This window comes from Microcebus murinus, chromosome 9, assembly GCF_040939455.1.
Source record: "Microcebus murinus isolate Inina chromosome 9, M.murinus_Inina_mat1.0, whole genome shotgun sequence".
Taxonomy (NCBI): Eukaryota; Metazoa; Chordata; class Mammalia; order Primates; family Cheirogaleidae; genus Microcebus; species Microcebus murinus.
Genome location: NC_134112.1, coordinates 60,150,511 through 60,166,558, shown reverse-complemented (window position 1 = coordinate 60,166,558; position 16,048 = coordinate 60,150,511). Strand labels below are relative to the sequence as shown.

General features: G+C 34.6%; 1 protein-coding gene and 1 non-coding gene across 4 annotated transcripts in view; one reads left to right on the top strand and one right to left on the bottom strand.

Moving 5' to 3' along the window:
* The window catches only part of RELN (reelin), a 457,647-nt gene extending 445,773 nt beyond the window's left edge, over positions 1-11,874 (top strand). Inside the window, exons 62-65 of one of the 3 annotated variants that reach the window (XM_012747038.2) lie at positions 434-631; positions 1,597-1,695; positions 6,266-6,271; positions 10,752-11,874. In XM_012747038.2, the coding sequence (XP_012602492.2) occupies positions 434-631; positions 1,597-1,695; positions 6,266-6,271; positions 10,752-10,848 (400 nt within the window). In that variant the 3' untranslated portion in view covers positions 10,849-11,874. The other 2 variants (XM_012747047.2, XM_076006499.1) reach the window with 2 other exon arrangements.
* Positions 244-305, bottom strand: LOC142873181 (U7 small nuclear RNA). Its single transcript, XR_012921224.1, has one exon. It is a non-coding gene; the product is annotated as a U7 small nuclear RNA (small nuclear RNA).
* Positions 11,875-16,048: the final 4,174 nt, after the last annotated feature.

Below are 16,048 nucleotides of genomic sequence, written 5' to 3'. Positions count from 1 at the left end.
GCTGTTTGGCCCATGTTACCTTTTAGAGAATAGAAGGTATTTTAGATGAAATACTCTACAAGGTTTCCAGCATCATGAAAAGATGACACATCTTTGAAAGTTAAAATTGTTTTCTTTGTGTAGAAAACCAGCCTTCTGATGTTATCCTCATATGTATAATGTAAAAGATAATATAAATTTATTAATGTGATTTAATCATAAAACTAGCTGCTTCTGGTTTTTGTTTATTACATTATTAGGATTATGGGTTTTCTGATAAAAACTGGAAAACTTGCTAGATAAATTCTAAAAGAGCTGTAACACTCACTTCTATGTTTACTATATTATGCACTTAGAAATTGTGGACTTTAGGAATAAGAAAAAATTAAGGAAGTATAACTCCTTTAATACTTCCTGACTTTTGCTGAAAGATGACTTCCTCTGTGTTTTTCAGCAAAATCATGTTTGTTTTGCAAATTGGGAGCACGGCCCAGACGGACAGCTGCAACAGTGACCTGAGTGGCCCCCATGCCGTGGACAAGGCCGTGCTGCTGCAGTACAGCGTCAACAACGGGATCACCTGGCATGTCATTGCTCAGCACCAGCCAAAGGACTTCACACAAGCTCAGAGAGTGTCTTATAATGTCCCCCTGTAAGTGGCCTGACTGGAAAGGTGGTCTCATGCACAATCCCTGGGAATCACAGAGTTTGAGGTAGATTGGGTGAAGTTACTGGACCAATACCACAAAACTAGGTGATAGCAGGACAAAGACTAACCTAGATCTCCAAAGTTGTGTTAACTGTTTTCTATTAGGACAAGAGGCAAATATTACAGCAAGGAATAAGGACAAAAAGGGAATAGAGAATAACTAAATGAAAGGCACTTTTTGCATATGTCTCTTCCTTTAACCAGTATTTCTAGTCCTTTAGAAAACAGCCTTTTTAGGTCCGGCATGCTGGCTCCTGCCAGTATTCCTAGCACTTTGGGAGGCCTAGGTGGGAGGATTGCTTGAGGTCAGGAGTTTGAGGCCAGCAAGATCAAGACCCTGTCTCTACAAAAAACAGAAAAATTAGCCAGGTGTGTTGGTGCATACCTGTAGTCTCAGCTACTCAGGCGGCTGGAGCAGGAGTGCTTGAGCCCAGGAGTTTGAGGTTGCTATGAGCTATGACGACACCATTGCACTCTAGCCAGGGCAACAGAGACCTTGTATCAAAAAAAAAGAAAGAAAGAAAACATGTTAAATTTTCTGCTAGTTTGAAAATTACTGAGGATAAGCAGTCATATCAGTTTTGCTTCATATTATAGGCCTAGCTTCTAGCACAGTGCCTGTCACACAGAAAGCACTTCATGTTTTTGACGACATGTGTTGCTCTTCCAGGCCCTACTGGGGTGAGGGGAAGGAGGACTAGAGATGGAGAAGTTTTACAAGTCCTTGAGTAGCCAACAAAATTTAATGCTGCTTAGATGAGAATTATGACCTAAGCAAATCTGAATTCTATGCCCAAAGCTTTGTTGATTTAGATCAGCCTATTATACATAATATTTGAAGTCTAGAAGTCCCATACTAGAAAGTTCTGTTTCCTAGTGTGTAATCGCTTTGTCCTTCTGTGACCTAGGGAGGCACGGATGAAAGGAGTTTTACTGCGCTGGTGGCAACCACGCCACAATGGAACAGGTCATGATCAATGGGCTTTGGACCATGTGGAGGTCGTCCTGTGAGTATCTGATACATAGCATCCCATGTCCATTTCAAGAAGGTTTGCAATTCCTTTGATACGGCATGCTCCTTAATTCAGTTAAGAACTGTTTTTGATGAGAAGCCCCCACAGGACCACTCTGTCTTACACTCTTCAGCAACTGCAAGCTATAGCTCAAGTCATCAGCAAAATAGCAAATCCCCGAATGTAATTTAATGTACCTCAGAAAGCATCGATAAGTAAAACATCTATTTAAGGATTGACAATATTGGTTAAATTGGATAAAACAAAAGTCTCCAGGTAAATGGGAAACAAAGTCTTGTGCCAGATCTGGGTTGCCTTATAAAAAGGAACAACATCCTTAAAGAGGAAGGATGTGTGTGGGGTGGTGTCCAGAGTGCCACTGGCTGATGTGCCCAGTTACAAACACCCATCTAAGCCACAGATGCCTGAGGCCTTCTCCATTTAATGGTGTGGTTGCAACTAGAATGAAGAATGTGTGGTTTTAGATTCCTCCTGGCCAATGCCAGCACCTAACAAGTTAGAGGTGTTCCCCCGTGGTTTCTCCTATATAGTAAGGCTATCACCTGGCCGGGTCGACTGTTCCCTCACCAAGAGATGACTTGCTTTTTCTCTAACAATCTAGTTCCTGTAGAACTGGAATGCTTATGTCTCGACGGGTTCGGACTGATGGCTCCAAGTGGTTGGCAAGGAGAGGCGAATCTTCTCGGTAGATAGGTTCAAATGTTCATTCTGTTTACCAAATCCAAAATGAAATCAGTCCTGTGGCTGATTTCGGTCATTTTGAAAGCAAATTTAAATGATTTATTGGTAGGAAAGCTACCAGATTTGTTTTCTTTCAATCATAGCCATGAGCTAAATTTTTCAGTCTTGAGCTAGCCCTCGTCTGAGTTTTCACTGAGGCACCTGCTTGCATGGCATCCATATCAACCCCAAATCCAAGAGCAACCTGGTCCCTACACTAGCCCCCGTGCGCTCTGCTGCTTTTGGACAACTTGCTGGGCTCTGCCTCCACAGGACAAAGTTGAAGTTTATAGCAACAGTCCGGACTCATTTGAATCTAAATATGAGGCTGATGTTTTACTTAGATATTGATTTCCTCTGACTACATTATTCCACAGAATAGAACAACCTGGGCCCTAAAATGAATACATGCATGGTAAGGCCATAGAGAGATGTCCACATAGACCAAAACCCAAGAGCCATTTTGTCCTGGCTACTTTCTTTTCAGAGCAGTGTTTTTCAATCTGATTGAATATCAGAATCATTTGGGAAGCTTTTGAAAGCGTCAACAAATATCCCAGTGCCCAGACCGATCCCTTTGGATAAGGATTTAAATCGATCTGCAATGGGAACTGAGCATCAGTCATTTTTAAAAGCACCTCGGTTGATTCTAATAAACTGACTGAGAATCAAATTAAAGTCAATAACCACTTCTTATCTTTCAAGGCTTTTGCCAAGACAATTTGCATGACTGGGGCTTCCTGTGCCTAACAGAGCATGCCAACTCCTATGGAAAACTTCAAAATTTGATAGTCCTCAAAAGAAGGCAGGATATTAATACTGCCCTTGAGTAGACAAGAATTCTTAATATACCATACATTTAAGTACATATTTCTCCTCCCACCCAGTTAAGTAATTACAGTTATTTATTTAGGATTTCAGAGACATATCATCACCAATAATTTTCCCCCTTGGACTAAAATTAAAGAGAAGGTAGAGTCAGAAGCGTGAATATACTGCCCTCTGTGGGAAGTAGCCGCTTCACAACTCCGAACTCTGTTTTCCACTCCCTGTTTCCCTGGTGCCTCAAAGGCTCAGGAACACCAGCAGGAAGCCTCGCACACAGACCCCAAGACAACTTCCTGGGAATACCTGGTGTTGGAGTTCACATATATGAGCAACTACCAGCATCATGATACTATTTTAAGAATCAAACTCAGATTATGTGAAATGCCAGAAACCTATTGTTTCTGGTATTTTTCTGGAGCTGTAATCTGTATTGTAAAGACTTTATTCAGTCTCCAGAATTTTAATACTTAGAAGAATTTATCACTCATCAGGCACCTGTCTGATCCTACCCTTTATTAGTGTCTCAAACCCTCAGGGCACTAAAACATTTTAAATAAGAAAAGAGCATTGCCACACCTACACAGTGTTACGAGGTATGAGTTTTATTCCAAGCCATCTTTCAGTGAATACTTTAACAATTATCACCTTACACATAATACCATATACTTTTATGTACCTATGTTATACTTATAATTTTAAAATAAAATTCTCTTTAATGACATTTCAAACATTTGTTAAAATTTAAAGGAATTATTTTATTTTTCTCCTTTTTTCAAGAGGAGAAATACCTAACAAAGCTGAGTTCAATAAATGGTTGTTTAAAAAATACTAAGAAATTATATTTTCAGAACCATGATTTTGATGTTTTGCTCCGGTCTTAAGATTTTTTTCATAAGAGTCACAAAAAGTGTTATGGCATTCATTAATTAATTACTTCATTCATTGATGACCTTTAAAAGAAATAGAAAGTTTCAGAGAATTCAGAAAAGTAAAATATAATTTTCCAGAGTGTCTTTCAATTAGGTAAGGCACAAAGAAGCTAGCCAAGGTTCGTGTCATGATTCACAAACAATACTAATTATAGCCTTGCTACATAGGATGTATATTTAGACACAGAGAATTGGGATACTCCCATAACGTCATATTAATTGAAAATATCCTCTTAAACACTTTTTGTATCAGAACATTTAATTATATGAACTAGTAATGTGAACTCTTCAAGTGTGGAGGGGAGAAGATCAGACTGAGGCATGTATCTTAACAGATGCAAGCCCTAACTCATTGAATGCTGCAAACAGGGCACCTAATATGTTTTTGCAACTAATGGTTGGGGCATACGTTTCACTTAAGAATTTTCAAAATGTATTTTGTTTTTTAAGTGAAGGTTGGCCTTAATCTAACTTGATTGCCATAGTTTGCTTTTTGTGCATGTGCACCAAGGACACATGCTAAAAACCCCTAGAAAGAAAAACTGTGGTCATGCATGGTATCTTATATTGAGTTTAACCTCAGTACTGCCCATATTAACTAAGACATATGAGTTTGATGAGAACAAATTTAGCACTTTTGAAAATATTTCAAGGTTTAGAAGTACATCCTAAATGAACAAGATACAGACTATATTTTTTTACTTCAAAATATTAAGAGGGTACAAATTGATGAGTAGGTGGTTATTTTTAATTAAATGGTTTAATTCTAAAATACTACATGTGAAAGGATTTGAGTTTCATAAATATGGATATACAGAATCACTAGCCCTGCACCATAAAGATAAAAAACCACCCTTTTAGCTATTAACAAGCAAAGTCCCTTATGCTTGTTTGAGAGTGTAATCTTTCCACTCTCATGTTTTCCAATGAAACCTGCACATGAAAAGCACTTCATGATGATTAGCCCGTGCTAATCTACCATATAACAGATCAACCAAATTGACAGATATTTTTCCAGCCTCACTAGCTTACAAAACGTCCTCATTCCATAAAGTCTGAAGAATATAGCATTATACAATCATTGACAATCAAGTGTCAGAAACCCAATTTCTCCGAATTCATTTGCTAGTGCAGAATATTTGCTTTTCAGTAACTGTTTATAAATACATTTGGGCAGATCCCTCACAAGATCCATGCTGGTGGGGTTATTCTTAGGATAAAAGAGAATTTGTCATCTTAATCATTTTTGTCAAGCACTCATACTTCTATCCTAAGAATCTCCCTCACCCAACTATGCATTTCATTCACACATCACATTTCCTGTGTACGTGTCTAAAGTCACAACTTGTCATGTGTATAATGAAGTGGGCCAATTTTTGCATGTGTACCTTGAAAGCAAATTGCTCAGTAAAAAGCCTTTGTGAATTGATTTACTAAAAAGTGAATTATTACCACATTTACGGAGAACTGAAAACCAAAATGTTGCTAACTATGGTCTTAAACACATTTATCAGATTTTAATGAGTTCCATCATGACCATCCCTTCATGCTATTCATTATCCAGATACTGTCACATTTTTGGCACAAATGATTTATGGTGATGAATGTATTACATTTGTTGCAAAGCATATTAAATTTGACTGTGTTATCTGATGTAGAGGACTTCTGCATTTTTAAAAGCCCATTCCTTAATATATTCAGGAATTAGTATTTCCTAAAATGTAAACAATCGAAAATCAGATGACAAAATAGTTATTAAACTATTAATTTAATATTTATAATTATATACAACATTTATGCCAAATGTAGTACTACAGCTACATGTACCTTAACATATGGTTATGAGCAAATATTGCATGTTGCATTACATAGAAAAATATATGTATATATTGGGTATAGAATAAGAAATAACTTCTTTAATTTTTATTTTCAAAAGAGATGAAAAATCCTATATTGCGTCTAAACCTGATCAGACTTTTATGACTAATCACAGTGCTGCATGCATTGAAAGGCATTTTTTAACTTGTATTATATTTCATTATTTGCTGTCATTGGTTTTCCACTAGAGTAAGGTAAGTCCTTCTTACTAAATCTGGGGAACTGTTTGCTAATATTAATAGATTCACCAAAGTTAACTGAGAATTTTTGTAAAGACATTTGCAACTGGAAAAAAAAATCTATGAAAACAGTTATGAATGACATTGGGATATAATGGAACATTTGAAACCTATATCCATGTAAACTCAGAGTCAGCCAAACTGAGATGTTTCTAACATATACAATATTGGTCACAACAGCATAGACCAAACTGCTAATCGGCATTCCCTCATTGTGCAACAGATCTTAGATTCTCCTCTGTGCCAGGCACTGTATTATACATCTTTATAGATGTATATCACCAGATATTATTTTCATCACCATTTAGCGGAGACAAGAAATATGAAATCTTTAGTATTTGTGAAATATTTATGCCTTCATTTATTTTTATGTAGCCTTCCTGAGAATGCATGGCCTTGAAAGTCAGAAATGCAGCATCCTTTATGCAGGGGAGTTTCATTGATTGGTTTGAATGGCAACTTCCCATCTTATACTTGCCAATATTTCTCTGAAAGAGATTCCACTGGATTCTTATTTCTACATTCATATAAATCATTATTTGCTATACCATATTTGATTATAAATTACTGATCAGTAAAAATACCTACATTTCTATAAGCTCAAAGTACTTCTACCAATTCTCTACCTCTTCCATTTCCTTTAGAATCCATTAAAAAAGCAAATTGAATTTTTATAATAATAAATGAGCTAAGATTATGGCTCCAGTGAAGAGTAACAGTTCAGTAGAGCACAGAGTCACTAGTTCTTCAAAGATCTTGCAATATCCATACTTCCTATGCAGGAACAGGAAAAAGCATTTTATAATTCCATATGCCACCTAAATCAGTCCCTAAACGCCCTCAGCAATAATGGAAATTTAAATCTGCATTTCCAAGAAGCCATTGATGTTCATTCTTATTTCCATGACTTACTCATAATGGGAGAATTTAAAAATGGACCTAGTTCTATCCATAGCTGAAGCAAATTGTTATGTCAAGCGGCATAGTTGACGTGCCTTAGGATGAACATTACCTGCTTTTATTGAACTTAAAATAAAAATTACTCTCCCCTGTAACTGCAGTGAAGAAATAAATCTTAATTCCTTTGTACCTATTATTTAAGTTAAAGTTTATCTATAGCTATATATCTACATGTATCAAAAACAGATTCACAGATATGCTGCACACAAAAAAATGGGTAAATATAAAATCTTTAAACTTGTTAAAAATTCCCCTGATGCCCAATCCTGTTAGGTTAGACATTTTAGAAGGTACAATAACTGTTTAATAACCATGTCAACTTTTAAACGACCTGTAAGCAAACAGCATTTGGTACAGCTTCCCATGTTACTTGATTTTAAAAGGCTTATTCCAACCTAACTGACTGGTATGTATCACATACCAAATTACCAGGGTGCTTTGAAAGTATGGCCATTTTTAATGTGACTATATAAACATTAGGCATTGAGCACATTAGTGTGCATATCAACATTCTCAGGAATCCAAAGATATGATGATACTGATAAATTTATTCAAAATTAAAGAGCATCTAATGAAAATGTTCTCTAAATTAGTTGTAAGCTTCCACCTTGAACTGATGTTTAGAGTATTAAAGATCTGCAACATGCTAATATTTATTTTCTCACATTTAAATCAGTTCCATAATAAGTAATTATATGGAGAATTTGCTTTAAAACCATTAAATACGTACATCAACTTTATTAAAAGTAAATGTTCTTTTGGTCTCATATATCGAGGTAATGTTCACATCAGTCTAGGTTGCATTGAGATAACTAAATATCTTGAGTGTTCTAAGTTTATCTTTTTTTAATGTAAAATATTTTAACTTTTAAACTCTGAGTACCTTATATCTTTAAACGTGTTTTCAACAGAACAATTTTCACTGCTTTAACTTTGCAATTATTCCTTATAGTTAAAGAGTAATGATTTACAACAGGAATCCAATCAGTAAGTCACCATAAATTCAACAAACATGCCTTGACCACCCACAGGTCAGGCAGAAGGCTCAGTGCTGCGGTGGGGTGGGGCGGGGGGAGTTGGGAGACAGGCCCCATACCAATGGACGTTTAGTCATGGGGAGCCAAGATATGAACCCAAATAAACTCCATTCAAAGCAGGAAATGAGCACTCTTGAGAGTTCAAAGTAGGAAAAAAAAAATCGCTTCTGATAGAGGTGAGCAATAAAGAAAATGTGATACTAGAACAAGTAGAAATTTAGGAAGTGATGCTTGAGATTAGCCATTGAAGTAGGCAGAAAAGACTCAGGCAAGTTTGAACAGAGCAGTCTATACAGGAGAGTAGCAAAGGATAGTACAGACTAGTTAAACGTGAAGAGGACTTGAAATTTCTGGTAAAACTGGCTTAGGTGTTGTTCCATAGGCAAGAGGATTATGCATAGTTTTTAAAGCAAGGTAAAGCCAACATCTGAGAGAAAGTTTACTGAAACTGGTGTACAAAATCAATTATATGTATGCATAGGAAGATACACACACATTCAAACAATTATGCATTCAGCTGCACTTTCTTAGCATTTCATGGTTTCTTTTTAGTGAAGTTTTTTTTTTATAAGGGGAGAGAATTGAGTTAAGGAAGCTCTTTTAGGGGGCCATTATAAAGGCTCAGGGAAAGGACAATAAAGTAACTTAGGATGTTGGCAGTAAGACAGCAAGTGCCAGTCCCAAGATTTTATGAATAAAGTAACTGGATCATTTCTTCTGATACTTGATTAGTCTAATACATTAAATCATTGTCCCTTTTTGTAACTAGACTTTACATAGGCAGCAATTAGTACTTAGAGCAGCCAATAAATAATGCATACACTTCAACTATGATGGATCGACTTAATTTATACAGGTAACATTGTCACGGGGGGGGGGGGGGAGGATGATAGTAAGGCTACCTGAAGACAAAACCTGATTGTTTTTATCTTTTTCTCTAGAATGTCTTCATAGTATATTCTTTATTTCCATCTTATAGTTTTTAACATTCTGATATTATTGAAATCCAGAGTGGATTAGCACTTTATTTTATAAAATGTATATCGATCGATGTCTATTTTTCATCAGATTTTAAGCACAGATACTATTGCTTTTTGATTAAACATATCTGACTAAATTCAATTTATGTATTTTCCTTTGAGACATTATAAGTTTTCTAATCAAACTTAACTATAAAGTTCTCCTGTTTTTAAAGTTTTCTATATTTTACAAGGGCTTGTATAATACCTAGTATACTATACTAGATAGCATCATTTTATACCTTGCTAGTCTATTGGTGATTGAAAACCCAGAAGATCACACTGCTCAGTGAAAAATTACCCTTTTCTCCCCTTTATCCTAACTTAAGTTCAGGTCATATCAACCTTTATGGTGGAATCACATCACATGACATTATCCCTCTCTTCATGCATTTTGTGTTTCTGTGGAATTAAAGAGGAAAGGCTTTGGGACCATGACCATATTCAGGAGACTTGATAAATCTGAAAAGTAATGATAGGCTCATTCTCATAAACCACGTATTAATGCCACATATAGATATGTTATCACTTGGGTCAGTGTGTAATAATGTGATTCTTTTTAGTGATGTTATAAATCATGATCCTTTTTAAAATATATCTGCCATGCCAAAACTTTAGCAGCTATGACTACCACTACTGTCCAATTTCATATAGGCTCCTAAAATCTATTTTCAGTATTTTTCTTCAGCTTCACATGTAGTGTATATGCATAAAATATATACACACATACATACAAGTATATATTCAGTTACGCTTTCTTAGTATTTTCTAACCTCTTTTCAGTGGAGGGTCTCTTTCATAAGGCCATGTTTATAGAATATAACCCCAGATGCTTACGATTTGAGGAAAACAATGGAATCCAACATTCTGAGAAAAACTTATTTCCTCGTTTTGCCCCTGAGACTGCATAAAGTCTCGTTTTGCCCCTGAGACTGAGAGGTCAAAGTGATTCAGCTAACAAGTTTGTTTTTTCTTTGTTTTTGTTTTTTTAAGCAAAAGAGAATGTTTGCTAAAGGAACCAAATGATCCTTCCTACTTGTTACGGAAGTATTTAAATAAGGCAATGGATATAGTGCATACTTCTATTAAAATGAAATCCATCCAGGTGTATGTTTTCAGGAAGAGTTCAAGAATAAAATTAAAGATCCAGAACAGTCTCAGTCAACTTTTGCTATAAATCAAGACAATTTACCATCTTTTCTGGTTCAGAGCTCACTCATGAAAAAGAAAGATTTCTAGGTGTCAGCCTTCAGTTACTCTGTCCCCGGGTGGTAGTGTCAGCATGGCCTATTAATCCCGAAAATTTTCAAATAACTATCAGGGTAACTTAGGACCTAGAAAAGACTGCATGTTCAATGATGGGACTTACATGCTCTTTCTCCTTTCCCTCCCTGCCTGTATCCTTTTTGATTTTAACAGCACTCGAAAACAAAATTACATGATGAATTTTTCACGACAACATGGGCTCAGGCACTTCTACAACAGAAGAAGAAGGTCACTTAGGCGATACCCATGAAGAGTCAAAAAGTTTATTTTTTTTCTTCCAACATATGACATGTTGCTCTCCATTCTTTTAAATCTCGCACTGCATCTGATATCAGGAAATATCTGCGAAGGACTTGGTGATTAACTGAAAGCCCTTCTCAAGACCGAGTGTACACCACTTTCCCACACTGTGAACTAATGACAAGTGACTTATATGCTCATAAGTAAATGTCTTCATGTTGATGTGTCCGTGAAAATTGTGATGCTGTTGTAATATCAGTTACAGTGGCAGTATTGAGAATAAGAGATAGTTTAACAAAAAAATAAAGTTTAAGCACAAAAATTTAAGAGATTTTATGTTTAAAATGCCATTTAGCACAGTATTTAACATTCTTGGTCACAAAGCTATTTAAGTGGACTGTATTTCAGCTATGTATCATGTTTTATATGATTAAATTATCATTGTTTGTCCTTTATGTATTCTCTTCTATGATATAACACATTGAAACTGTATTTACTTGTTATGTTGCAATATTTTGCTGCTGAATTTTGGGCTACTTATATTCTGCAGAAAGTTAATTGAAATACCTATTCAAGAAGATAGTTGTAAAGATATTGTATCTCCTTTAATATACTCCTTAAAATGTATGTTGGTTTAGCGTTGTTTTGTGGATAAGAAAAATGCTTGACCTTCAAATATTTTCTACTTAAAATTGTGGATGAAGACCCTATCTCCCACAAAGAAGTTCCCATTTCCTTGTCTAAAGATTTTTTTTTAAGTGTTCTGTGGCTGATTTACTAACAGTAACTGCCATTTTGTGTTTGTGGTAACAGTGATTTGTAAAACAGTGGATGTTTTTCATTGTGTTCTCTTCGTGGGTCATTTTTTCCCTGCGGGTCATGTTCATACCTTCTGATGAAGTTGTACCAACACCAGCAACAGTATAATGGCCCTGTAGCCCTGAACTCTCTGTTAGTGTAACTGAAAGTTCAGTTACACTCTAGGGTGAACCAAGCTAAAAGCCCATGCTTAAATAAAAATTATCTCAAAAAGCCATTTGAAGTTTATGTGTCTTCATTTTTAATTAAATTTTATGTAGAATTTATTAGCTGCTCAGGTTTTGAAAAGATAATGTCAAATATATATACTGGGTTTTGTTTCATCACTGATAATAGCAATTAGGAAACCATACTTTCAAATTAGTCATTTTTCTCTTTTTCAGCTTTTTCTACTAATCACTCTGTATCTACACTAAGGAAAGTTAATAGAGAATTCTGTTAGCTGCTAACACAATGCCTGGCTCATAAGAAGTACTCATGAGTTCACTGAGCAAATATTTGTTGAGTACTTGCTATGTGCCAGGCACTGTGCTAAATGTCAAGGATAAAAATGATGATTGAGACATTTCCCTTCTTGCTTTTAATGTCTACAAAATAAAAATTTTGTTGATACTATTGAATTTATTGATTTTCAAGAGGATTAAAAACTAGGGAAAAATCTTAAATCTAGAAGGTTTCAGCAATGGCAAACTTTCTCAATACTTTTGACACCTCTAATGCTGAGCCTAAATATACCTGCAATGAATGAATGAACAATCTTTTGTAGGATGGATACACCCACTAGAGAATAGTACCTTTTTAAAAACTTAAATGTAAGAGAAGTAACTTTGATTTCAGAGTATTTCGTACCATGGCCCACTTTAGTCATTTTGTTTATGCATGCATTCATGGAATATCTATTAAGGAATACCATGAGCCATGCACGGGAAAGAGCACTAGAAATGCAATGGTGAACAAAAGGAAACATGATCTCTGCCTTAAGGAAATTCACAGTTTAGTGGAGGAGGAAGATATTTACCAATAATCACACAAACATAACTGTGTAAATGCCTCATTAAGCAATAAACATTCTTTTGATAAGCACCTATTAAATATCTACTACTATTATCAAGATACATTATTTGGGAAACTATAATGAATGAAACATGGTTCTCTTCCCCAATTTGTAGTCTAGGCAGAAATTCAGAAATACCAACTAATACATACAATATAATGAAAAAGGTGCTGCCTATATAGAAGTACATTTTTTATCTAATGGGCACAGGAAAGAGAATAGTCTATGAAAAACCTGCAGATAATAATCATACTTAGTGGTAAAGACCTTACTGCTTTCCTCCTAAATCCAAGAACAAAACTATTCAACATTGTACTAAAGATTCTAGCCAGAGCAATAAGGTTAGAAAAAGAAATAAAAGGCATCCAGATTCAAAAGTAATAAATAAACTGTCTTTACTTGGAAACAACCTGATCATGTTTGTAGAAAATCCCATGGAATCTATGAAAATCTACTAGAACTAATAATTGAGCTTTGCAAGGTTACAGGATATGAGATCAATATACAAAGACCAATCGTATTTCCTCATTGTTAATAGGAATGTAAATTAGTATAGCCATTGTGAAAAACAGTATGAAGATTCCACAAAAAAACTAAAAATAGAACTACAATACAACCCAGTAGTCCCACTTCCAGGTATATATCAAAAGGAACTAAAATCATATCAAAGGGATATCAAAGGAGTGTAGATATCACTGCAGCACTATTTGCAATAACCAGGTATCGAACAACCTAAATGTCCATCAACTGATGAATGGATCAAGAAAACACTATTCAAACTATTCAAATAGTTTCAAATAGAAAATAATTCCAAATAGAAAATGCTATTCAAACTTAAAAAGAAGGGAACTTTTGTCATTTGCAACAACATGGATGAACCTGGAAGACATTACACTAAGTGAAATAAGCCAGGTACAGAAAGACAAACACTGCATGATCCCACTTATATGTGAAATCTCACAAAGTTAAACTCAGAGGTAGAGAGCAATGGTTACCAATGGCTAGGGGGCAGGGGTTGGGGAGAAATAGAGAATTGTTGATCAAAAGATACAAAGTTTCAGGTAGAGGGAATAAGTTGTGAGATCTGTTGCACAGCAGGGTGACTATTATCAATAATAATGTATTATATATTTTTAACTATGTAAATTTCAAATATATCACCATAAAAATGATAGGTAAGCAAGGTGATGGATATGTTAATTAGTTTGATTTAATCATGCCACATTGTACACATGTATCAAAACATTACATTGTACCCTATAAATGTATATAATTATCAAAAATATTAATACGTTTTTAAAAGAGCAATTGTATTTCTATATACTAGCAATTAACAAATAGGTTTTTTTTTAGTTCCCCTTAAAGATTTAACATAAAGATTAACTTGTGTTAAGTGTGAGAGAATGTAATAGGACAAGCAATTAATAATAAAGGCAAAAATGCAAAGGAAGAAAAATTATCATTTGCTGACAATATGATTTTATAACAAGAAAATCCAAGGATGTTAATTGGAGAACTGTTACAAAAAAATAAGATAATACATTGAGGTGGATGATCGCAAAATTACCAAATAAAAACCAATAATTTTTATATATTTTACAGCTGGAAAACTGGTCAGTTTTTAATTTGTTCAGCTTTATTGAGGTATAATTGACAAAAATTGTACACATTTAAGGTGTACAACTTGATATTTTGATATGGGGTACAATGTGAAAAAATTACAATCAAGGTAATTAACACATCTAGAATCTTTTTTTATTTTTTTGTGCTGAGAAGACTTAAGATCTCTTAAGCAAATTTCAAGCCTACAATACAGTATTGTTACCTATAGTCACACTGCTGTGCATTAGCTCTCTACAACTTACTCATCTTGCATAACTGAAACTTTGTTCCCTTTGACCAACATCTCCTTTCCCCTCCCCTGAGCCCCTGGCAACCACCACTCCACTCTCTGCTATGAGTCTGACTATTTTAGATTCCACATATAAGTGAGATGGCATTTTTTTAATACAATTTATAATAGCATCATAAATATGAAATAGAGATAAATCTGGAAAAGTGTGTAAGACCTGTACACTGAAAACTACAAATTATTGCTGAAATTAAGACCTAAATAAATGGAGACATATACCATGTTAATGAGTTAGAAGTCTCAATATGGCTAAGACATCAACTCTCCCCAAATGGATCTAAAGATTCAATCCCAGTCACAATCTCCATAGACATATTTATAAAAGTTGACGAATTGATACTAAAATTCACAAGATAGCCAAAACAACTTAAAAAAAAAGAAGGAAATCAGAAGACTAACACTACTTTCTTTGAAAACTTACTATTTTAAAGCTAGAATGATCAAGACAATGTGGTACCAGCATCAAGACAGACGAACAGAGCAATAAAACAGAGTGAAGAGTCCAGGAATAGATGCAGACATATGTGGGCAACTCATTCTTCAATAAAGGTACAAAGGCAATTCATTAGAAAATCTGAATTGAATTCAATTCATTCAGTTGATTCAATTGAATTGAATCATTTTTTTAACAAATGGAGCTAGAACAATTGGATACCCATATGCAAAAAAAAAAAAATTCCATCTATACCTTATGTCATATACAAAAATTAACTCAAAATGAATCACAAACCTAAATGTATAACCTAAACCTGTAAAATGTCTAGAAGAAAGCATAACAGAAAGCCTGGTGACTTTGGGTTGGTCAAAGATATCTTAACGATGATACCAAAAAAACAATTTCTTTCTTTTATGGAACAAATAAAAATGTCATCAAAATTAAAACTTTCACAAGAGAATTAAAAGATAAGCCATGCACTGGGAGAAGATATTTGCAAAACATATATCCATAATGTATAAAGAACTCTCAAAACTCAAAAATAAGCAAATAATCCAATAAACAAAATATGGGCAAAACATTTAAATAGACACTTCATCAGAGAAGATGAAAGGAAGGAAAATAAGCACATGAAATTATCCTTTATATTGTTAGTAATGAGGAAAATGCAAACTAAAACCACATTGAGATACTACTAAACACATAATAGAACTGATAAAATTAAAGAGACTAAAAATACAAGTATTGGCAAGGATATAGAGAAACTAGAACTTTCTTACACTGCTGATGAGAATGTAAAATCATACAAACTATTTTGTAAAACAGTTTGGTAGTTTCTTAAAAAGCTAAATATACACCTACTATATGATTCAGCTAGCCCACAGATATTAATATTTACTCAAGAAAAATGAAAGCATGTACTCATGGTAGCTTTATCTGTAATAAGAGAGAAAATGATGGACTAAGATAGTTTATAATTCAGATGAAAA